Raw genomic sequence first — 25,024 nt, forward strand, 5'->3', positions numbered from 1 at the left:
CCGTCCTCTCCTGCAATCTCCTGCCGTCTCTCCCTTTGCAAATGGTCTTTTGAGGGCTCGGGAGTGAAATGGGCAGACGAAGCAAATCTCGTAGGATGGACCTGTGAGATTTTCCACGTGTCACACGACGCGCCATTTCAGAGACAAATCTCGCAGCACCACGCTGCGAGATTTCTACCACGAGTCGCCAAATGAAAGGCTGGAACTTTAAATCTCGCAGCTTCGTGCTGCGAGATTTCCTAGGCCCCGTGCCACGCGTCACCTTTCCACTCGCTGAGCTTTAAATCTCGCATCTTGGTGTTACGAGATTTGTTTAAATCTTGCAGCACCAAGTTGTGAGATTACGTGAGTATCAGTTTGAAAAATATTCCCAAATAGAGTATTAGTTAATATTTTATTTTATTTTAATAATAAAACAGGAAAAAATTCTTTAAACTTGAGATTTCATTGGAGGTTGTGAGTGGTAGCAAAACCCTAATAACCGCTGCGTTGTGCGATTGGCGCCCGCGGAAGCCGAGTTTGAAAGGCCAGGGTGGCGCAACGAATAAATTTGATGGACCAGTCCACACCACAGCCTCTGCAGGGGCATCGTAGCTCATGACTCCAATGTTGCAGAAACGTTTCTTCTGCACCGAGCTATCCAAGACCCACCGCCTAAAATGGAACATAAAGCAAGTCACCAAGTCCAACTTCATTGAAACACTCGAAGAAATCAAGACCCATATCTCCGATTCGGACTACATCGCCGTTTCCCTCCAGAAAACCGGCTCCTTCTCGGCGCCGTGGCACCGTGTACTGCCCTTTGACGCCGCTGACAGCGCCTACTGCAAAGCCAAACACGCAGCTGAGCGCTTCCAGGTGCTTCAGTTTGCTGTGTGTCCTTTCTCTATTGAGGCTCCTTCGAAAGTGGTGGCCCACCCGTGAGTCATTCCTAATCTTCAACGCGTACATTTTTGTTTTGACGCTACGTTTGTTTTCTGGGAAAATGTAGGAAAAAATGCACAAATTGAAATTCCGGTTTCGGTTTTTCACTGTTATGGCCTTAAGAAAAGTAAAATCTCTACTTCAGAGATTAATGCGACTTTCTTTTTCCCACTGCTTCGTGATCAAAAGGGAGAATTAAGGTGTAATAATTACTGCTGCCTGCTTAACTTGCACATTTGACATATCAGAAGATAATATTAATGGATTAGTTTGCCACCTATGTTTGTGGAGTTATAGTTGGAGCTAGACTATTATAGAAGTTTGATTGAGAAATTGTATATCATGGAAAAAATTAAGGAAATTGTGTTTTTGGGGAACTGGAAGAGTTTGTAGCATGCCTGTATGCATTCCCTTCAATAACTGATTTTTGAGTATTTGCCAGACCACACTTTTTAACTCCACAAAGTAGTTTAGGGTACATTTAGTTATGGTAACTTCTTGTTTAATTTATAGCTCCATTGTGTGTGCTCGAAGTAGAAGTTTCTCGGTAAATAGCTTTGCTAACTTTCTCATATAGGATTTGATGGATCATTGGTGCTACTTTGCTGAAACAATGAACTATTTATTTTCTACAAAATCAATCCTTGAGCATCAAATCCCTTATTGGAACATGTGATTGAGAAAATGTAGGCTACCTACAATTATTTCTAAGAGAGGGTAAGAGAACTGAAAGAGAGAGCAATAGAAATCAAACACTCAGCCAAGGGGTTGATCTTCTGGGGTCTTATTTGAGGTAAAAGTGAAAGAATGTGTCTTTTTGGTGATGGGGATCAGCATGCCCTACTGTCACGGTTCGACTATTTTCACACCGTTGTGAAGGGCCGTGCAGTGCTAGCTAAAACACTCTTGTTTAACTAGCCACCCTATTGTTTACCAACATTCATACACGAAACACTTTCATTAGCATTCATTCAAATAGCAGCGAAAACAGTACTCAATTCATGAAAGCCGTGGCAAGCAAGTAGTAAACATTGAAGCAAACGTAATTCATTAACAAATCCTCCGTTGACATTGTGTACTTAGCGAGGGAGGCAAGTAGGCTAAGAACGCTGACAATAGCTAGTGAGTTTTACAATGACTGATGAACACTCACCCTCCCCTAAAGAGGTTTTTTGGTAATTATCATCCTGACACTAGGAAACATCAAAGTGACCAAGGAGTCATACTACCTTATTTGGCTTACAAAGACACTAGTAGTAGAAAATAACCCTACACTAGTATTTACATGATGGAAACCCATCCAAAGAACACGAGATAAGCGGTCATAGGCAAGCATAATGCCCTGAACAAGCTTAGCTCATGACATTCTCCCCAACTTATGCGGTCGACATCCTCGTAGACTTTGGTGGTAGGTACACTTCAACTTTGTCCACAAACGACTTCAAATCTTCCGCAGAATCCAACTAATTTCTTTGTCATCAAGGCACTTCCACTTCACTAGAAACTTCTGCTGCTTCTTCCTTGAGGATATGAACTTTCTGCTTGCAAGGATCTATTCCACTTCACGTCTGTCAGGTTGCACTATCTTCAACTCTGCTCTGTTGAACTGACTTCTGCTCAGGTCATTGGTGTTGGCATTGAATGGCTTGAGGCAAGTGACATGAAACTGCGGTCTCCTCCCTTGATCTGCCCACTTCTTCATCTTCTTAGAAGCTTTCTTCAGAAAGGCTCGGGCAAACTCTGCATTCTGTCTCCATTCTCTAGTAAAGATGTACGCCTTGGGACTCTTTCGTCTGTACGGCTCACCCACTGCGTGAGGTAATAGCAGCAGCTGGCCTGTAACAAGCTCAAAAGTGCTCTTGTTGGTTGTTAAGCTCCTTTGGGCATTGCCACAAAACGGAGCCACATCAAGTAGTTGCACGCCATTCTTTTGGTTGTCGTTTACAAAATGGCACAAGTACTCTTTCAATAGTTCTCTAAATCTCTTCATCTGTCCGTTTGTCTGTCGATGATAACTCGAAGAGATGTCAAGATGTGACCTGAATATCCTAAAAAACTCTGTCAAGAAGTTGTCTGTGAACATTAAATCTTGGTCACAAATAATAACTTGCGGGACATCCCAATGTTTCACAATAGTAAAAAGGAACAATTGTGTCGTCTCCTCTGCCGAATAGTACTTTGGTGCGGTCCAGAAAGTATCATACTTCTTCCGCTCCCCCCTGTCTTGTTGGCAAGTGAGACAAGTTCTGGTATGATCAACCACATCATCCCGCGTGTGTGGCCAATAATACCTCCCCAATAGTCCTGTCATTGGAGTCATTCTCCGCGAGTACCCCTCAACGAACTTCTTGCAATGTTTAGTAAGGCCAAGAAAGGAACGTAACTCTTTCACTGTCGTTGGGATCTTCCGTTCTTGAATCATTCTTACCTTCTCCATACCCCTTCGGATTTGACCTTGTTCAACCACATGACCAAGGAATTTGTTGCTCCGCTGAGCGAAAGAGAAATTCTCCTTCTTTACATTCAGACTATTTCCCCTCAGCTTGTCAAATACCTTCCGTAGATGCTCTTCATGTTTCCTCTGAAACAACACTGATGCTCCCAACAGTGTTTTGGAAGGGCGAAGGGCGAACACATCCCGCTTCCACTTCATCAAGCTGTTTCCCCAACTCTACTATCTCAAGAGGTGCAATCTGACATGGCCCTTTAGCAGGTGGTTTCACTCCTGATAACAACTCAATCTCTTGCTCCACAGTCCGTCGTGAAGGCAAATTTTAAGGCAGCTTATCCGGCAACACCTCCTTGTACTCATCCAACACCGCTTGGATGGTCGTAGGCTCCAGCTCTCGGCCTACTTCTTTGTTTACCACCATCGTGGCTAGATGTGTCTGCTCACCCTGACCCAATCATTTATTGAGTTGTATGGCTGAAAGGGACTTCCCGTCGTCTCCTTTCGTCGCAACGACTTACATCATGCACGAGTGATCTCCCATCAGACACAGGGAATCAGCCGAAGGCATCAGTACTGCCCTCGTTCCTCTTAGGAACTCCATTCCTAGAATGACTGGAAAGTCATCCAATGGCACCGCTGTGAAATTCGCATGACCTTCCCACTGTCCAAGCTTTACAGTCACTTGCTTGGCTACTCCCAGAGTAGGCTGGGTTACAGAGTTAACTGCTTTCATGCGTCCTGTATCCTTCTCTAAGGATAAGTTGAGTCTCCATGCTTCCAACTGCAAAACAAAATTATGAGGAGCCTCCGTATCCACCATAGCGCGGGTACTCTTTCCAATTATCCTCAAGTCTACAAACATTAACCCTTTTGCTCGTGTAACTTTCGGTGTTTTTGCCTTCTTTTCCAATGCGCTCACCAGCCGCACTGAACCCACCCTTGGGGCATGATCCTCTTCCTCCTCGCTTTCCACTCCTTTTCCCGGAGTAGAAGCTTCTAAGGCATTGAGTAATCCCTTGTGTTGATACTCACTCACTCTGTGTGATCCACCAAACAAGTAGCATGAAATTTTACTCTTCCCCTTTCCATTAGGTGTGTTGAACCCTTGAGATGACGAAACTTCCTTTGAGGTTGATGATTTAGAGTCGGCTCCCCCACTCTTGGGTTTGCCTTTCTTGAAAGACTTTCCACTTTTCCCCTCTCCGCCAAACCGTTTGGACGTAGCGGTATCATCACCAGCGTAGTCAGTCAAGCGTTCTGCAGCCACTTGTGCAGTTGACAAGTCTTGAACCCTTTGCCTATGAAGTTTAGTTCTTGCCCACGGTTTCATCCCCTTTAGAAAATAGAACAACTCGTCCTTCTTCGACATATCCCGAATATCCAACATCAAAGCAGAAAATTGTTTCACATATTCCTTAATCGACCCTGTATGCTTGAGATCTCTCTGTTTTCTCCTTGCATTATACTCAACATTTTTAGGAAATAATTGGGCCTTGAGCTCTCTCTTCAAGTCTACCCAACTATCGATTACATAGCTTCCATTTTCAATTTCTCTGTACTTGGTACGCCACCACAGTTTGGCATCACCAACCAAGTACATGGTCGCAGTATCCACCTTTGCCTGTTTTGAGGCCATTCTCACAGCGCGAAAGTACTGCTCCACATCAAACAAGAAGTTCTCTAACTCCTTGGCATCCTGGGCACCCCCATATGTTCTGGGTTCTAGCACCTTGGTCTTGCTAATGCCCGGAGTGTTGGAGTTCCCCATAGCAAGAACCATAAGATTCACCTTTGCATCCAGATTAGCCATCTGCGACTGCAAAGTTTCAACTGTGTGGCGAAAGTCCTCTGACATGTCGCCTATCAAACCTGCTTGATGTTTCTGTGATCCCATCACTTCATCAACAAGTTCTCTTATCTTGGCCACCTCTGTGGCCATAGTGTTGGTTGTTGTCTTAACCTGTACTTCCAGCACGCTGATCCTATCAGCATTGTTTGGTGCCATGGCCACTTACCAAAGCTTTCCAAATCCAACAACGAAGGCAATCGAATTCACGTAGCAACTCAACCTCCGGCTCTGATACCAAGTGTCACGAACTTAGCTATGATACCAAGTGTCACGAACTTAGCTTTGATATCAAGTGTCATGGTCCAACCATTTTCACACTGTTGTGAAGGGCCGTGCGGCGCTAGCTAAAGCATTCTTGTTTAACTAGCCAGCCTATCGTTTACCAACATTCATCCACAAAGCACTTTCATTAGCATTCATTCAAATAGCAGCGGAAACAGTAATCAATTCATGAAAGCCGTGGCAAGCAAGCAGTAAACATTGAAGCAAACGTAATTCATTAACAAATCCTTCGTTGACATTGTGTACTTAGCGAGGGAGGCAAGTAGGCTAAGCATGTTGACAATAGCTAGTGAGTTTTACAATGACTGATGAACACTCACTCTCCCCTAAAGAGCTTTCTGGGCTATTCTCACTCTGACACTAGGAAACATTAAAGTGATCAAGGAGTCATATTGCCTTATTTGGTTTATAGAGACACTACTAGCAGAAAATAACCCTATTTAGTATTTACATGATGGAAACCCATCCCAAGCATACAAGATAAGTGGTCACAGGCAAGCATAATGCCCTGAACAAGCTTAGCTCGTGACATTACCTATGTCATTTTCAAATGTTGTGACACGTGGACGGCCTCCCGATGTCCACATTTCCTTTGCCGACATGATGACACGTGGACGACCTCCCGATGTCCACATCGGTTCATAATTGTTTGTAGATTTTGGAATGGATTATTTGAAGACTTGTTTTGGAGACTTTTTAGTGTGAGAAAGACCCGAGTAGAGATGCCGAAGCAAGTCTGAGTTCAAGACCTATGTGGGACCCACACTGTCTTGTGGGCCCGCACGACTCCATTGGGCCCCACACAAATTGGGCCTCCCTTTGACTTTTTTTTTTTATATATATAATTTGTAAACATGCAAGACAACTTGCTTGCATGTGCTTGTCCTTAGTAAGTTGTGTGTTAGTAAGTTGTGCTTAGTATTTAATATGTCTTGTAAGTTGGAGTGTTGTAAGTTGTATGAGTATTTATTATGTCTAGTAAGTTGGTGTCTTTATTATTTGTGTCTCCCATGCTTGTATGAGAATTGTTAGTAGTTTAATATCTTTGTCCCCCCATGCTAGCTAAGCTTATTAATGCTTTGTCCCCCCATGCTAGCTATATATACCCCTTCATTGTAAGAACTATGTAGAGAGAAAAGTTTTGAATATTGAAATTGAAAGGAAATTCCTTTGTGAAGCTTGTTAAGCTTTGTCCAATCCTTGTGATTGTGTAGTGAGAGGCTACATTGTTCTCCCCGAAGATCAGGTGATGAGAGACCACTATTCTATCCAGCGACTCCATCCCTATCCCACTTTATGACTTCCCTCCATCCACCACACGGCCACCACCAAGTTACACCCAAGGCCAACAATCCACCATTCCATTGCAGCATACATATTACATTTCAAAGTTTGCACGTAGGACTTCAGGAGAGTTCTATCTGGTGTAGAATATCGTCAAGTCAACCATCATTTTGATGGGTAAATTCAGCATTCATTTGGATCATTACATACTTATAGTAGTTCCACTTCCATCATTGCATTTCAAAGCTTATTCCAAGGAATTTTTTGGTGTGGTCTAAGACGTTGTTCATTGACTTCAATATTGATAGTTGCTAGTTTAAAATCAATTCTGGGAATATAATTGTGCTAACATAGAACTTTATTCTTGAAATATTGAAAAAACATCTTTTCCGCATTTAAATTGATTCCTTTGTGAAAGAATTCTTGGGACTTATTTCTGAACAACATCATACACCTTTTCAAAATCCTTAAACATGTGAAATATAGTGTGATTTATTGTGTTTATGTTTGGATAACTGAATTCTTAATTTAAAGTGTTTGAGTGTGTATGCTTGCTTGTGAGGGTTGAATCAGTAGGACTAGGTCACCCTCTCCCGTCCTACATCATCTAGATTGTTTATTTCAGAAAATATTGGGCTGCCCCCTTCAATCACAATCCCTTATATAGGAAGAAAAACCCTACTGAGGACAAATTGTCGCCCTTGGATTAAGTTTAATCTCAGCCATCTCAGGTAATTTAGAAGAAGGTAACTGAAAATGAAAAAAAAAGGCCCCTAAAAAAATGACTGTGACAGTGATAAGAACAGTTTTGTGCTGCAGTAATTTGCTGCAACGCTGTGAAAATTTCAGGCTTTTGCTCCTGCACCTACTCCTTTGGGTGGATAGAAATTCATCCTCAAGTTTGGATTCCATCTTCCATTCCCAAATAATGATTTTCGATATTTCTTTATTTGATTTCCTACATCAAAGAACAATTAACAATTTACTCTGCTAAAATGCAGTTGTGAGAACTCTTGCATATAACACCCAATTTTTCCAGTTTGCTATCTTTGCTTGGCATTTGAAGCAATCAATTTTGAAATATATATATATTTTTAAAATAAAAAGAATATAATTTGTTCAAGGGCAGTAGGGCACCAAGGGCCTTGCCACACAAGCACAAAAACAATGTGAAAAAGAGTTCACCCATAAAATCGGGTTTCAATAAAGTCAAGAACATTATGGGAGTCAATTATGTGCAGTCCACTTTGCCAACTAGTAAAGTGCTCATCATCTGTCTTTGATAATAGTCAACCATGTTGTTGATCCTTCAAAGGCTCTTATATTTCTTTCCCTCCACAATCAATAAAATGGTTAGACCAAAGAGGAATAAGAGTCAGAGCTGTCTTTCTTCTTTACTTAATTGGAATCCTTTCCAAGCCCATATTTATTTCACTGTTGTCAGATCAATGACCCGCTGCTGCCTAGACATTGCAATAGCCAAATCCAAGAGCTGTTTGTTCCAGGGGCAGTGCAGGAGAATATTGTTCGATTATCTCATTGTCCTCTTTGCGCAAATAGCATCTGTTAATAAGGAGCAGTCCCCTTTTACGCAGGTTGTGAGGTTTTTTATCGCTTTATCATGATATTTTTTTCTAAGGTTGCCTCCCAGGTGTTGTGTTTGGTGGCTCATTTCTTGAGTGGTTGACATACACAAGAAGGAGAACATAGTTAATATCAGCAATCTAGGGGAAACTGTCGACGGTTTCACTAAACCATTGACGGTTTGACTGAAATCTCAGAATTTCTGTACTTGGAATCTTTTTGCCGAAGCAAACTGTTGATGGGTCTTTGAAACCGTCGACGGTTTGGCTTGGGACAGTGAGGCTGATTTCAAATTTTGAATGTGAACGTTAATGTGGTTGGGATTTGGGGGGAAACCTTCGAAGGAAACTTTATTTATACACTAGTCTGAGTGTATTTTGAGAAGAGGATCATTGTAAGATGTATTGTAGTGTGTGTTCTTTGATACTTACATAGTGAAAGTTTGCCAATTGCTCCCGTGGATGTAGGCATTGTCGAACCACGTAATTCTTTTTGTTGTTGTTCTTGCATCCATATAGACTGCGTATGTGTGTTCCATATTTGTTCTTCATTGTTGCTGCGTTTAATTTTTGCTGTGTAAAAATCCGAGTTTATTCACAACAATTGGTATCAGAGCACTTGTTGTTATGGCATCGGATACTTCGTCTGGAAAATTTGACATTGTCAAATTTGATGGAATCAAAAACTTTGGTTTATGGCAAAGAAGAGTGAAAGATTTGCTTGTGCAGCAAGGGATGGTGAAAGCCTTGTATGGTGTTCAACCGGAAGGTATGGATGAGGCTAATTGGAAAGAATTAGAGGCAAAGGCTGTTGCTACAATACGATTGTGTTTGGCTGATGAAGTGCTTTATCACGTAATGGAGGAAGATTTTCTTGTAGCTGTTCAGGAAAAGTTTGAAAGTTGGTACCTATCCAAATCTCTTACCAACAAACTTTTTCTTTAGCAGCGTCTTTATTGGCTTAAGATGGTGGAGGGTTCAAACTTGAACCAACACATCAATGCATTTAATCAAATCATAAGTGATTTAATGAGGGTTGATGTGAAATTCGAAGAGGATGATAAAGCGTTGATGCTAATGAATTCTTGGTACCGACTCACTCGTATGAGAATTGGGTTACCACTCTTACATGGGGGAAAGATACCCTAAATTGGAAGAGGTGACAACTGCGTTGTTGAGGTTTCATCAAAAGATGAAAGTCTGTGATGAAAATTCACACGGAGAAGGACTTATGGTGAAAGGTAACCATGATCGTGGGAGAGGAAAATTCAAAAATGGATCGAGTCAAAAATTTCGAACTCAATCCAAGAAGAAAAAGGATATTTGGTGTTATAAGTGCGGTAAAAAGGGGCACATTAAATCGGAGTGTCCGGATTGGAAGAAAGGAAACGCTGAAAGGCTTGAAGGGACTTCAAAATCAGCAAATGTATTTCAAGAAGGAAATTCAGATTGCAGTGATGGTGATGTACTTTCAGTTTCGTCGGGGTTGGATCGCCTCACGGACTTGTGGATCTTAGACTTGGCATGTTCTTACCATATGACTCCAAATAAGGAGTGTTTCAACACTTACATGTTGGTAAATTCAGGTTCAGTTCTTATGGGTAATGATATCTATTATAAAATTATTGACATAGGAAGTGTTAGAATTAAAATGTTTGATGGTGCTTTGAGAACCTTGAGTAATGTATTACACATATCGGACCTACGGAAGTGTCTCATTTCACTTGGCACTTTGGATTGTAATGGATTAAAATACAAGTCCAAAAGTGGGATTATAAAGGTATGCAAAGGTAATCTGACAGTGATGAAAGGACAAAAGTTAGATGGAAATATATATACACTGCAGGAACTGTTGTAGGTGGAGTTGCAGCCGTAGATTCTAAATTTGATGAAACCGTTTTGTGGCATATGCGACTTGGGCATATGGGTGAACATGGTATCAAAACATGTAAGCTGATTTTTTGCAAGTTTTGTGTTCTTGGGAAACAAAATAGGGCACAATTCAAATCAACTATTCACAAGACAGAAGGTATTCTTGATTACATATATTCTGATGTTTTGGGGCCTGTTAGATTGGCATCACAGGGAGAACATGTTTATTTTGTGAGTTTTGTTGATGACTACTCACGGAAAGTTTGGGTATACTTCATGCGGCAAAAGTTTGATACGTTTACCAAGTTTAAGTTGTGGAAAGCTGAAGTGGAAAACTAGACTGGGAGGAGAATCAAATGCCTTAGGTCAGACAATGGGGCTGACTACGCTGATTTTAGGTTCATAGAGTTTTGTGAGCAGCAAGGCATTAAGAGGCATTTCATTGTTCCCCGGCCACCTCAACAAAACGGTGTGGTTGAAAAGATGAATCGAACTCTAACTGAAAGAGCTCGGTGTTTTAGGCTTAATGCAGAGCTATTAAAGAACTTCTAGGCCGAGGTAGTTAGTATGACTTGTTTTTGGTAAACCGATCACCAAGGCATCACTAGAGGAGAAAGTGGCAGAAGAGGTATGGACGGAAAATGCGGTAGGCTATTCCGGATTGAAGGTATTCCGTTGTCTAGCCTATGTTCATGTATCTAGTGAGGAGAGATCGAAGTTTGACGCAAAGTCTAGATGCTACATCTTTTTGAGATATCAAAAGGGTGTGAATGAGTTCAAGCTGTGGGATCCAATGACAAACAAGGTGGTGATCAGTAGGGATGTAGTTTTCGATGAGGAAGCTGTGGTGAAGCATACTCAAGTTGATGATGAAGAGAAACAGGAGCCAGAAAACTGGAGTAGAGACGAACATGTTGTGCAGGTGGAGTTAGAAACTCAGGGCAATGATAATGATCTTGGTCCTCTAGTTGTAGGGAGTTCTAGCTTGGGAAACCAGCAAGTCGACAATGTTCCTATATGGAGATCCAGACGCATTATTAGACCACCGCCAAGGTATGAGTTTAAATAGTTAGCATCTTATGCATCATCATTACCAGTTGCAATGATCCAACCACTTTTCAATAGGCAGTGCATTGCCTGGAGAAAAGTAGGTGGATGGGTGCTATGATTGAGGAAATGGAGTCGCTGCATAAGAATCAAACTTGGGAGTTGGTGGAGCTTCCAAATGGGAGGAGAGCGATAGGTTGCAAATGGGTGTATAGGAAGAAGGAAGCAATTTCAGAAAATGATGGTTCTCGTATTTTCTTATTGTTGTATGTCGATGACATGCATAGTAGTTAAAAGCGCGCCTAGGCGCAAGGCGCAGCGAGGCGAAGAGGCTTGCACCTCAAACCATGCGGTGCGAGGTGTCACGGCTCGACTATTTTCACACCCTTGTGAAGGGCTGTGCGGCGCTAGCTAAAGCACTCTTGCTTAACTAGTCAGCCTATCGTTTACCAACATTCATCCATGAAGCACTTTCATTAACATTCATTCAAATAGTAGCGGAAACAGTAATCAATTCATGAAAGTCGTGGCAAGCAAGCAGTAAACATTGAAGCGAATGTAATTCATTAACAAATCCTCCGTTGACATTGTGTACTTAGCGAGAGAGACAAGTAGGCTAAGCACGTTGACAATAGCTAGTGAGTTTTACAATGACTGATGAACACTCACCCTCCCCTAAAGAGCTTTCTGGGCTATTCTCACTCTAGGCACTAGGAAATATCAAAGTGACCAAGGAGTCATACTGCCTTATTTGGCTTACAATGAAATAAATATTGGAAAATAACCATACACTAGTATTTACATGATGGAAACCTATCCCAAACACACGAGGCAAGCGGTCACAGGCAAGCATAATGCCCTGAACAAGCTTAGCTCATGACACGAGGCGATGCGAGGCGAGACAAGGCACAGTGAGTTGCGCCTTGTAAATTTTTAGTCTTTTAAATGAGAGAAATAGCCACAGCCAAAGCTGTAGCCCTCATTCGACTTGAACGAACAGGAGCCCTAGCCCCTTTCAACCCTTCGAAGCCCCATGACCCTTCGCGACTTCATTTCGAACCAGCAAGAGCCTTTGCAATCCTTCGAACCAACAGCGTGAGTTCGTTTGTAAGCCTTTGAACCAGCTAGAAGCCTTCGCGACCTCGTCTTCGAGCTTTGAACCAGGACTGTGAGTTCGTATTCGACATTTCGAAGCCCCATGACCCTTTGCGACTTCGTTTCGAACCAGTAGGAGCCCTCGTGAGTTCCTCTGTCAGCTTTCAAATACCATATAATGCTGTACGTCTGAGCAGCTTTCCAGTGGCACTTGAATCGATTGGACGATATGGTCCTGGAATAAAGCCACTTAGCTATCATGAAGTGAGAGTTCCTTTCCTAAAGCATGAAGTTAGTCGAATGAAAGAGTTGTTGAAGGTCCATAAGGAGGAATGGGCATAACATGGCTACTCAATTATGTCTGATGGTTGGAGAGATTCGGTTGTTAATAAGGACATAATAAACCTCTTAGTGAACTCTCTAAGGGGATTGGTGTTCATCAAGTCTATTGATGCTTCTAATCTTGTCAAGAATGCGGATAGAATGTACAAATTACTTGATGAGATGGTGGAGGAAATTGGAGAATCAAATGTGATTCAAGTTGTAACTGACAATGCTTCAAACTATGTTGCAGCAGGTAAGAACTTATTTCTAGAACTACATTCTATAATGTATATATTGTTTATTTTAATATTTTTATGGCTTCACTCCTTGATTTTTGAACAGGGAGATTGTTGGAAGCAAAGAGGCTACATTTATATTGGACACAGTGTGCTGCTCATTGCCTTGATTTAATTTTGGAGGATATTGGGAAGATGCCTTCAATTCATGCAACTTTGAAAAGGGCAATTTTTTTGAATGGTTATATCTATAACCGTGTTGGTGTGGTGAACTTGATGAGACGGTTCACTGGAAGAAAGGAGTTACTAAGGCCTGCAATTACAAGATTTGCAATTGCCTTCATCACCCTTCATTTAATCCACCTTCAAAAGAACAACTTGAGGAAGATGTTTACTTTTGAAGATTGGAATACTACTAAATGGGCAAAGGAGGCAGCTGTCAAAAGAGCAGCTAGTATTGTTTTGATGCCTACCTTTTGGAGTACCATCGTCTATGCTCTTAAATTGGTAGGCCCACTTGTTTGTGTACTCTGTTTGGTTGATGGGGAAAAGAAACCCGCAATGGGATACATTTATGAAGCAATGGATAAGGCTAAGGAAGCCATAGCTAAGGCTTTTGGTGAGAGAGAGGATAAATTCAAGGAGGCATTTGAAATTATTGATACGAGGTGGGGATGCCAACTCCATCAACCGTTACATGCAATTGCACACTACTTGAACCCGAAATTTTTCTATTCAAACCCCAGCATTTTTGCAAAATGAAGAAATTATGACGTGTTTGTACAAATGTATTGCAAGGTTACTGCCAACCCTTGAAATGCAAGATAAAGTTTCAAATGAGTTGGAAAAATACAATGTCGCTGGTGGCGTCTTTGGAATTAGTTTGGCAGTGAGACAAAGGAAGATAAAAGCACCAAGTAAAGTGGCATTTTTACTACCTCTTTCTTTTTAAAATTATTTTTTCTATTTACCTAGTAGGTATTCATTTATAATTTATTTTATAATAGGGCAATGGTGGATAGCATTTGGATCAACAACTCGAAACTTGCAAAAGTTTGCTATGAAAGTTCTTAGCCTCACATGTAGTGCTACTGGCTACGAAAGAAATTGCAACATATTCCAACATGTAAGTCGTTAGTATATTGTGGATTAATTATTAAAGAACAAGAACTACCAGTCTACTGCTTTTAGAATCATTATTTACCATATTACTTTAAACTTTTTGCAGCTTCATAGCAAAAGGAGAAATAGGCTATCCCATCAACGCTTGAATGATTTGGTATTTGTGAAATATAATCAAACTTTGAGGCGTCGATACGAAAAGTGTGACACCATTGATTCCATCCTTCTAAAGGACATTGATGATAGTAATGAGTGGTTGATTGGTAGGATGGATGGCGATTCCAATTCCGATGATGAACTTGTGTTTGAAGATGATATTTTGACTTGGGATTCTGTTGCTAGAGCTGCTGGACCAAATAACCCCCCGCATCACACTAGATCAAGAATAAGTGCAAATATGTCATCATCGTCTAGAGGAAGAGGAAGAGCTTCATCTAGTAGTGCAGCTAGTGCTAGGGGTTGGACCACAATGTTGGAACTTGTAGATGAGGATGAAATCCAACTGGATAGTGTAGAGGAGACAGAAGAGGAAAAAGATGTTGGGGAAAACAATTCTGATGATGAAGAGGAAGATGATGATATCTTTGCAGACTTAGTTGATGATGAGTGATGACTGATGATTGAGGAGGATTTTTAGTTGAAATCTATTATTATACTCTTTTCTTTTCATGTTGAACTATGTTGAATTGTTGATGCTTTTGGGCTTCGTCTTGGCAATTTTATTAAATTTCCAATTTTGTTATTGAATGTTTTGGCATTTTAAATTCTAATATTACTAGATATTCATATGTTCATATATCAATTACCCCAAATAGACATTTACACAATTTTAATGATTGTGCGCCTCACGCCTCGGCTTCAAAGACCCTTTGCGCCTTGGCTCGTCGTGCGCCTTGGTTCGCCATGCGCCTCTGACTACTATGATGACATATTAATAGCTGTGAAGGATTTAACTGAGGTAAATCAATTAAAGGATCTGTTGCATAACGAGTTTGACATGAAGGATCTTGGTCTAGCCAATAAGATACTTGAGATGGACATTCACTGGGACAGAACTGCAGGGAGGTTGTGGTTATCTCAGAGCGTTTATGTGGGGAAGGTGTTGAAAAGGTTCAACATGGCTGGTGCTAAATCGGTATGCATACCTCTAGCGAGTCACTTTAAATTGTCTATTGATGAATGCTCAAGTACGGATGATGACATCTGAGACATGTCAAAGGTCCCCTATGCTAGCGCCGTGGGGAGTTTAATGTATGCCATGGTGTGTACAAGAACAGACTTAGAACATGCAGTAAGTGTGGTGAGTAATTTTCTTTCTATTCCGGGTGGACAACATTGGGAAGCCGTCGAATGGGTTTTCAAATACTTACGGGGTACTTCTAGCTATGGCACCATGTTCAGATAGGATAGTCCATCAATTGTAGGGTTTGTTGATGCTGATTATGTAGGGGATATTGATGACAGAAGGTCTACAACGGGTTATGTCTTTACCCTTGTACGAGAACCTATATGTTGGAGGTCCATGGTACAATCCTTGGTGGCATTGTCTACAATTAAATCTGAATATATGGCAGTTGCCAAAACTGCAAAGGAAGCCTTATGGCTTACTGGTTTGGTCAAGGAGCTCGGTATACAACAAGGTGGAGTTGTGCTACATTGTGACAGCCAGAGTGCCATTTACTTGGCGAAGAATTAAGTGTACCATGTTAGAACCAAGCATATTGATGTAAGGTTCCACAGGGTCCGGGAATGGATTACTTCAGGTGAACTTGTATTGGAGAAGGTTCACACATCTGAAAACGCAGTGGAAATCTTGACAAAATGGTAAGTTCAAGCATTGCTTGGACTTGCTTCATGTCTCTAAGTGCTAGAAGGGAGACGAACCCAACCTAACGTTCTAAGGTCAAGGTGGAGCATTAGGCTATTTTTTTCAAAAATTCACCAAGGTGGAGATTGTTTTGTTTGGTGGCTCATTTCTTGAATGGTTGACATACACAAGAAGGAGAACATAGTTAATATCAGCAATTTGGGGGAAACCGTCCACGGTTTGACTAAAATCTCAGAATTTCTGCTCGCGGTATCTTTTTGTCGAAGCAAACCATTGATGGGTCTCTGAAACTCTCGACGGTTTGGCTCGGGGTAGCCAGGCTGATTTTAAATTTTGAATGTGAACGTTAATGTGGTTGGGATTTGGGGGGAAACCTCCGTAGGGAACTTTATTTATACACTAGTCTGAGTGTATTTTGTGAAGAGGATCATTGTTAGATGTATTGTAGTCTGTGTTCTTTGATACTTACATAGTGAAACTTTGCCGATTGCTCCCGTGGATGTAGGCATTGCCGAACCACGTAATTCTTTGCATTGTTGTTCTTGCTTTCATATATATTGCGTGTATGTGTTCCATATTTGTTCTTAATTGTTGCTGTGTTTAATTTCCGCTGTGTAAAAATCCGAGTTTATTCACAACACCAGGCAAAGAAAGCAACCTTTGTTGGCCAGGTGTCATTCAAATAAGCTTCCTGCACTCTGCTGTTTACTGCTGGAGGCATGCATTCCCTGTAGTAGGAGCTGATTGTAAAGCTGCTACTTCTATCCAGGATCCACTTTGGTTCATTAGGGATGTTTAGGAATGAATTTTGTACCGGCTGTCAACGAAATCCACAAATCCGCAGCGCTCCAAATCTACCAATTGTGGGCATTCCTCACAAATGGGATGTCCCAGGTATTGGCTGAAAGTTGCTTCTAAGTGCATCTATGTGGCTAGGTAAAGCTAGAAATAGTAGGTGACCTTGTGCTAAGAGGAGAGGGGCCGCACCAAATGTCAAACCAAGAGAAATTGTCATCCCTGTACCCTAATCCTCACGTTAAATTTGATTGAGGATAAAAATCTTCCTAGTCCTTTTGAATGCATTTCCAAATTCCTACGTTATAGGTTTTTCTAAATTTTTTAGAAGTCTAAACGTTGTGGTCAAGGCCATAACCTAATTCTTCATGGAACATATCCAATAATAAACCTTTAGCACATATAAAATCACTCCTATACTCATTGCGATTTTCTGAAATATTACCCCATTTTGTTTCCTCCTCAATATAACTTCTTCATTACCCTTCTCAATCCTAGGACGACTCTATATAAAAATTCCCTTCTGAATATCTTTTTTAACAGTTTATTTTCCTGCATATGAGAATTTTTTCGATTATTAGAAAGGGCTTTACTTACCTAGCCCCTCCTGCCTTGTTGTCTAATGCTTATACAGGTTGGTATTACTGGCCTTATTGCAAGCCTTGCATCCTTTATTTCCAAATTCCTATCCCTGTATTGTGCACCACCTCTGAATGCAAACAATTGCCTATTTGATCCTTGCCCTGATCCTTGATTTCCATCTAGTTGAGCCTCCTACTCCACCTGAGATCTTCTACATTAGCAGCCTCCACAAAAGCTCTCTTGAAACCCCATCAAAGGATTTATTATGCCCAGTTGACCTACCTGTCCCATCAACGCCCTTCTGCTTCTCCCATTGACCAACTTGAGACCCTTGCCCAATTTTACCTCCTCTTTTTTTTTTTTTTTCCGTAAATGATGGCTATCCGCCATTTGAAGGCTCGTGTGGACTGCATGGAACCTTCCACATATTCCTTTGTTCACTAACTAACATCACTGTTCAAAGCATTGTTTGATCCTTGCCACTGTGCAATCGTTTTGGGAAGCCTCATGGTGGGAGAATCATATTTTTTGCTTTGTTTCCTTGTTTATACCATCTTTCTTTTGTACATAATGGGGGCTGTTTCTTCTTTTTTGATTTCTAATAGGGAGAATTTTTCTTGGAATTCCCATTTCTATATAGCTCTAAATGATAGAGAGGTAGTGGAACTTGTGTCTTTGTTGAGGTTTTTGGAGGGTTGCTATCCTTCCAATAGGGAGGATGTGAGGTAGGGGAGGTTGGATGTAATGACCCAAAAAAATAATAATAATAAATAAATAAATAAATAAATTATAGTAAATAAGTAAATAAATAAAAAAATAATAAATAAATAAATAATTATTATTAATTAAATAATATAATATGATATAATGTTATATATATATATATATATATATATATACATAAGGATATACTAAAGTAAAGTATAATATTATATTAATATTATATATATATATATATTATATATGTTTTGATTACCTCCTCAGGAAGTAATCTCCACCCTAAATTACAGAGAGATCGTCTCTCTCTCTCTCTCTCTCTCTCTCTCTTCGTCTCACTCTCATCTCTCGTCTCTCGTCTCCTCTCTCCAACTCTCTTCAATTTCACGACCGATTTTCGCCCGATCGAAAATTAGAAAATACCGCTGGACTCCATTCTCCGCCAACGACATATCTAACGGAGCGGATTTGTCGTAGGAGCGGCGTAGGCATATCTTTTGGGGTAAGGCCAATTCTTATACTTACCTTGATTTTACTTAAATCATAAGCCCAATTAATGAACGGAAATTATCAGGAGATTCGTGGGGAGATTCTCTCCAATCTAGCTGGAGCGGGTTTTCGAGTTGGAGCTCCAGGGCACCAATCCTAAATTGGGGATAAGTTTAACAATTTAGGCTTTTATAGGCTATTTAGGGTATTTAGAACTTAGGGAAATTTTAAGGAAATTTACTCTGGGAATTGTGACAAATAATATGGTGAAGTTTGAATTTCAGGGTTTCAGGGGTTTTGAACACCGTGGGACGTAGGTCGGGATTGTATCGGGCTTTTCAGGAATCAGGTAAGGGGGATTAAGTTAAGTCAGAATTTTATTAAACATGAATTGATTAAATTGTTATATATTTATTTATTTATGAGTTCAAATAATATTTTGAAAACCAACCGTTCAACAGGGACTTTACAAACGTAGGATATATGGTATGATATTTTTGAATATTATGAACGGTGGAAAATTTGAGTTATTTTACAAACTAAAAAATGCTGTGTATCTTGGTTGTCTTCTGGACTATTTCCAAATACTGAAATTGTGGTAGGTGAATGATTTTATGGTTTATTGTGAAACTGAAATTGAGAATGGTTGTGAAACATATTGGAACTGCTTATGAAAAATGCAGGTTTTGATATAACGGCCAGTGGCCGGGTATTGTTTGATTGGCCAAGGGCCAGAATTATTATTTGATGGCCGAGAGCCGAGTTTTAATTGACGGCTATACGCTGGGTTGTATTTTGTGGTCGGGGGCCAAGTTTTTGGAATAATAGGAAATATATGTGAATTGATGTTTTAAATGGTGATTTCTATTATATAAATTGCATGATATGCTTTAGGAACCCTGAGGACCAGTGTATTGTGAGCACAGTACCGTTGCTAGTTAGACCATGTGCACCCACACTATGTTGGATAGAAGTGTAGGGGGTCCAGCCGACTACTTGCGTGAGGTTGAAGTAAGGGCGTCGGACCTGCAACTTTGCTATGGATGCCAGCAGATGTGTTTGCAGAGGATGTTGTTTCTTTTGACTTTGTTTGGGCTGATCACCCAGGCTTAGTCCAGCCTTTGGGCCGCACAACCCGTGTCATGGGGGAAGTAAATGACGTGTTTGTCACAAAGATTGTCTTATATGCATATCTGTTAATTTATATGAATACGGATAATTAATAAGATAACTTTGGGGGCTTACTGAGAAAGGTGAGTGCCCTAATAGCAGTAATGGTATTAGAGAAGAGGGAAGTTACTTGTATGGATGGGTAATCTTCTCTATCCTTGGCTAATTGTGTGCGTGAGTGTAAAATAAGAATGATTTCATTAATGTGTTTATCTACTTAGTGAACTGGCTATTTTCTGTACACTAAATGCATGCTGACCACACACTGACATTAACTTAGTCTTTCTCTTACTGAGCTATGCCTCACCCTTACTTTACAAACTATCTTTTTAGGAAATTCCGAGAAACGTTCTTAGCAGGCTAGAGGGGCTGACACAGTAGTATAAGTTTTTTTTTTTTGTATGTGGCGAGTGTAGTTTGAATCGGTTTTTGTATAAGTATAATACATTGGTTTGTAATGAGGATTTTGGAACCCTTTTGTATATAAGGGTAGTATAGAACTTTGGTAATGGATTTTTTTTTTTGGAGATTGTATTTTTTATTTCCGCTGCATTTAATATGATGAGTTTGGTATCAGGTACACAGACGTCACTAAAGTAGCACTTCGGGCCCCACATGGTGGGTCGGGGCGTTACATTGGATCTGAGGGATTTTTCTTGCAAATCTTTCTTGAGTAGGCTTCTTCGATGAGGTCCATGTTCACGTCGATGAAGGCCCTTATGTGGTTCGTCGCCGAAATTCAGTCTCATCGACGAAGAGATCCAGAACGGCCGAAAATATTAGGTTTAGGGTTCTTTGGCGAAGGCGCCACTTCGTCGATGAATTTGACCAGGTCAAGAGTCTATAAATAGGATTTTTGTTTGCTTCTTCATTAAGAAAGCTAAATCTCTCTCTCTCTCTCTCTCTCTAGAACCATGAACCACTCTCTCTCTTTGGTTTCTTCGCCGTTCGTTGCCCGATTCGACGATCGGAAGTTATCACGAGGATCAAGGGGTGAACATCTACAATTCTAGCGGAGCAGATTCTTGATCTCGTGAAAAAGTTAGGGTTTGGTTTTCGAGCGTTTCAGATTCTTTTTTAGAAATAGGTAAGGGGATTAAGTTGAGTCTGTTTTTTAACGAAATTGAACTGTTTGAAATGTTTATGAAATAAGTATATTCAGGTTTTTAGTTGAAATTTCTAAAACCAACCGTTCAAAAGATCTGTTTTCAAACTTAGGATATATGTTATGGTATTTTCAGTAAAACGAACGGTGGAAAGCTCAATTTTATGTTTTAATCTATATATGCCATGTTTTCTTGGTTGCCTACGGGCTATGTTTAAAGTACAGGAAATTGTGTGGCGGGTGAATGATATGTATATACTATTTCATAACTAAAATGATGTATGCTTGTGAAATACTGGAACTACTTATGAAAATGCAGGAAGACTTATATGATGGCCGTGTGAGGGCCGAGATTTATATATATGATCGCCACGAGGGCCGAGTTTTGTACTATGTCAGGTTTTATATGAAAGGAATATGAAATATGGTTTTATTACTTAAATTGCACGATATGCTTTAGGAACCCTAGTGGACCATTATGTTATGAGCACAGTACCATTGCTAAGAATTATTTATGTGACCATGTGCACCCACACTGTACTGCGAGAGTGTTGTGGGTGGTTCTATGCCGATTAGCCTCGGTAGAGGGTGTACCATACCTGGAAGCCCGGACTTTCAAGACACGGTAGGGCAATCGGGTCACGCAAGTAAAATTGCGGATGCTTGCGTAGTCGGAGTTATGAGGCGGATGTATGTTGACTTTATTTGGGTTGATCATCTCGGGCTTAGTCTAGCCTTTGGACAGCACAACTTTGACCTCGGGGGTTATACATTTAGTCCCAGGAGGTGTCTTTTATGCATATTTGTATATTTATGTAAATGACATTATGAAATGACTGAATTGTTTATGTCAGGAGAATGAAACAAGTATTTCCAACTATATAAGTACGTATGATGTAAAGACAACTATTTTCGATTATATGAAGAATGAATTTTTTTCTGTAAACACTAATGCATGCTAGCCACATACTGATATTAACTTGATCACCCTTATTGGGAAGTGTCTCACCCCAATATACAAATCATCTTTTCAAGAAATAACAGGTATCGCACTTAGCGGGATCAGGGGGTGGAAGATAGAATAGTTCCTTTTTGAGTGTCTGTAAGAACTCAGATGTGAGTAGCTATGTTGTATGCCTCTGGGCTTGTATTATGGTCATATGGACCAAACTAGTTGTTCAGTTTTGGTCGGATTGTAATATGGATATTTGCAAACTTATATGTATGAAAGGACTTAGAACTCTGGTAATGTATGTTTGGTGATTGTTTCAACACTTCCGCTGCATCTTTGTTTAATGGTTATGGTATCAGGTACACAGAAGTCACTAAAGTAGCACCCTGGGCTCCCGAGGGGTTCGGGGCATTACAACTGTACCATTTCTTTTGCCCCCATCAGGATAAATCTGACTTCTGTCCCTGTTCCTGTCTACATATATGGGAGTTTTTTGTAGAGTATACACTATCTATCTGTTGCAGAGTAGGAGGCATTCTAAGGCTTTATCCCTTGAACTGTATTCTTTGTTTTGATAGTTCTGATTCTTCCTCTTCTTTGTTTATGAATTGTTTTTTCTCATAGAGGATTTGGGGAAAAACTTTTTTATTGTGGAAAGCTGGGTTTGTCTGATGTTAGTGGAGGATATCTTGGCCATATCTTTTTTAGTGTTCAGAAGGAGTAAAAATAGATCATCCCTTTGGAGATGTGGGTTGTATGCTGTGTTATGCGGTGTTTGGATTGAAAGGAATATTTTTGTCTTCAAGGGGAAGAAGATTTTTTGGTCTTTGGTTTGGAAAAAGATTCAAATTTTGGCTTTAGCATGGGCTGTTGCTACTGGGTCTTTCATGGGATGCCTTTTGAGGATGTTTAGCATGATTGATTGCTGTTTTGGATTGATTTGTTTTTTGTTTTCCAACTTTGTTCTCTTGTTCTTTTTAGAAAGATTTCTTACTCTCCTGTCTTTTACATTCCTTATCTACTGATGCTATTATTCTTTTCGTTCAAAAAATGTGAGTTCTCACTAGCCTCACTTGAAACCTAAAGGCCTTCGGTCATAACCATGGGTTTTTGCATAAGCCTTCTGGTCCTGAAAACTAGAAGCATTGTGGTTTTGGTCCTATTCACCCATCTGGGAAATAAACAAGATTCCTTTCCTTTCCAATAACAGGCCTAGGTTCAAAACAATCATCAAACACACAGGCCCGTTTCGAACTTACAAAGTTCTCTCACAAAAATGCAAACCATCCCCTTTCAATACTCTAGGAACAAACATTGAGAATTTTTTTCCTTTCCATCCAAGCCTTAACTCCAAAACTTCCCCAACTTTGTTGTTCGAATCACCACCCAATACCTAATGCTTCCAAGCTAAACAATTTGAAATACCCTACTTAACCTTCTATATATTCGTTAAATTGGCGACAATCGATTCAATAACCATTTTTCTGCAACTCAAGAAAACCTCACCAACCTATTCAAGTCAGATTGTGCTTGAGAATACAAAGAGAAGTTCCCTATTCCACTCTATCTAGTCTCAGATTGAAGGTCTTCCCTTCAATCTGAAATGAACACCTTGCAAACCTCTCGTTTCAAGCCCTACCGCAACTCTGGTGATAATACCATGAGAGAGACAAGAGGAGAGAGGGAGGCCTCATCAGAGGGACATTTTCTAAGGACCTATTCGTCTTTCTTAATATGCTTTCTTTTATTATATATAAAAAAATCTTTGGAACCTATAAGTACTGCATATAAAAGATAAGGCTGATTAAGATGGTTTGAGCACTTTCAATGGAGACCAGATAGTGCCCCAAATAAATTATTCGATTGACCATGTCTGTAGGAAGGGAGGGTCGACCTAGAATAACTTTGATTGATATGGCACACTTTGGGAAGATGTTGTCGCCTAATAGAATGGTGAAAAGGATTTGCATAGATGACTTCATCTACTTGCACTTGAGGCTTTGTTGTTCTTGTTGTAGTTATGTGCAAAATGTGCGTGCATTCGCATTCTTGTTCTCGCATCTAGGTTCTGTGGATCCTTTTGATGAAAAGGATTTGCATAGCTGACTTCATCTATTTGCACTTGAGGCTTTGTTGTTCTTGTTGTGCATGTTGTAGTTATGTGCAAAATGTGCGTTCATTCACATTCTTGTTCCCTCATCTCGATTCTGTGGATGACTTTGATGGATTTGTTCAAAATTAGGTATGGAAGAGAATCTCCACAAATCACTGCAGATAAAAAGAAACACTTTCAATCTGCAATATGGAAAGGTTGGGGTATGGGCTTTGTTCAACTGAGGGATAAATCTCAGAATATAGCCACTGGATAAGGATTACCTTATTGGCTGTAGGTGGGTATGCAACTATTTGCCCTTGTTTTTATTGAGATTGGAGTAGGTCACTTATTACTCGAAGTTTGACAAGATACAACTTTGCTTGGCGATTAAATCAAACAAGAATGGTCTTTTTCTGGAGCAGGGTTTGCGATGGAACAGCAAGGGTCATTCATCCGTCATCCCTGGAAGCATGGAAGGGAAAGTTTGGCAAAGTTTTTTGCAAGAGTTGCAGACCTTCAGGGATTCATGTTCACCAGAGTTGGTGGTTCTTTCTGGTAGTTCAGTGGCAGCGAAGGGTGGATGATGGTCTGGGAAAACTGTGGAAGTTCCCAACCAATAAGCATTTGAGCAGTGGTGGCTGGTGGTCCACGACGTTTTAGGGAAACTAGGTTTGTGATGGGAAGGGAGCAATTGCATGTGCAGCCGAGTGTGGGTAGGCCAGGGATTCATAATATTACTATATATCTGGCCCAGTTAATGGAAAGTAAATTGGGCGTTTAAGGGAGATGTGGCCCACTTGAAAATTCCAAAATGTAGATGGTGTCAGATGTCCAACTGGACTCGAAGGGTTTTTCAGGGAGATTTTTAAGGGCTTTTTGATTCTTTAGCACACTGGGGATTTTGTCAGGCCACAATGGGATTGACTCATCACCACAGGCCCATGTCTATCTGAACTCAAGGGCTCAATGTACAAGTGAGGAGGGTGTGCAGTTGAACACACTCAATCCTATCAGTTCTCGCAGCAGAATGGAAGTGTAGGAAAGGCTTTTGCAATGGAGGCTTTTGAAATGGATGGTACAGCAGGCATGGTTTTGGACAAAGCAGGTGGAGGAGAAACAGATTTTTGATACATCCTTTCCAGTGAGAGGGGTTAGTGCCAGTGGGCAGCACACTTTTTGTTTTTTCTAGTGGGCCAAGTGCTGGGGGAAGGGATGTCTTGA

At 40.5% G+C, this 25,024-nt stretch overlaps 2 protein-coding genes across 4 annotated transcripts in view; both read left to right on the forward strand.

Annotated features, from left to right (window-relative positions):
- Positions 1 to 437: 437 nt before the first annotated feature.
- LOC131156331 (poly(A)-specific ribonuclease PARN-like) overlaps positions 438 to 25,024 on the forward strand; it is a 66,071-nt gene continuing 41,484 nt past the window's right edge. Inside the window, exon 1 of one of the 3 annotated variants that reach the window (XM_058109926.1) lies at positions 438 to 920. In XM_058109926.1, coding sequence (XP_057965909.1) covers positions 598 to 920 — 323 coding nt within the window. In that variant the 5' untranslated portion in view covers positions 438 to 597. The remainder of the gene's footprint in view (positions 921 to 25,024) is intronic. The other 2 variants (XM_058109927.1, XR_009136972.1) reach the window with 2 other exon arrangements.
- On the forward strand, positions 13,962 to 14,737 carry LOC131156332 (uncharacterized). The gene is made up of 2 exons (XM_058109929.1): positions 13,962 to 14,074; positions 14,177 to 14,737. Exons 1-2 carry the CDS (start codon positions 14,009 to 14,011, stop codon positions 14,678 to 14,680), a joined length of 570 nt encoding a protein of 189 aa, XP_057965912.1. The 5' UTR covers positions 13,962 to 14,008; the 3' UTR covers positions 14,681 to 14,737.

This window comes from Malania oleifera, chromosome 5 (assembly GCF_029873635.1).
Source record: "Malania oleifera isolate guangnan ecotype guangnan chromosome 5, ASM2987363v1, whole genome shotgun sequence".
Taxonomy (NCBI): domain Eukaryota; kingdom Viridiplantae; phylum Streptophyta; class Magnoliopsida; order Santalales; family Ximeniaceae; genus Malania; species Malania oleifera.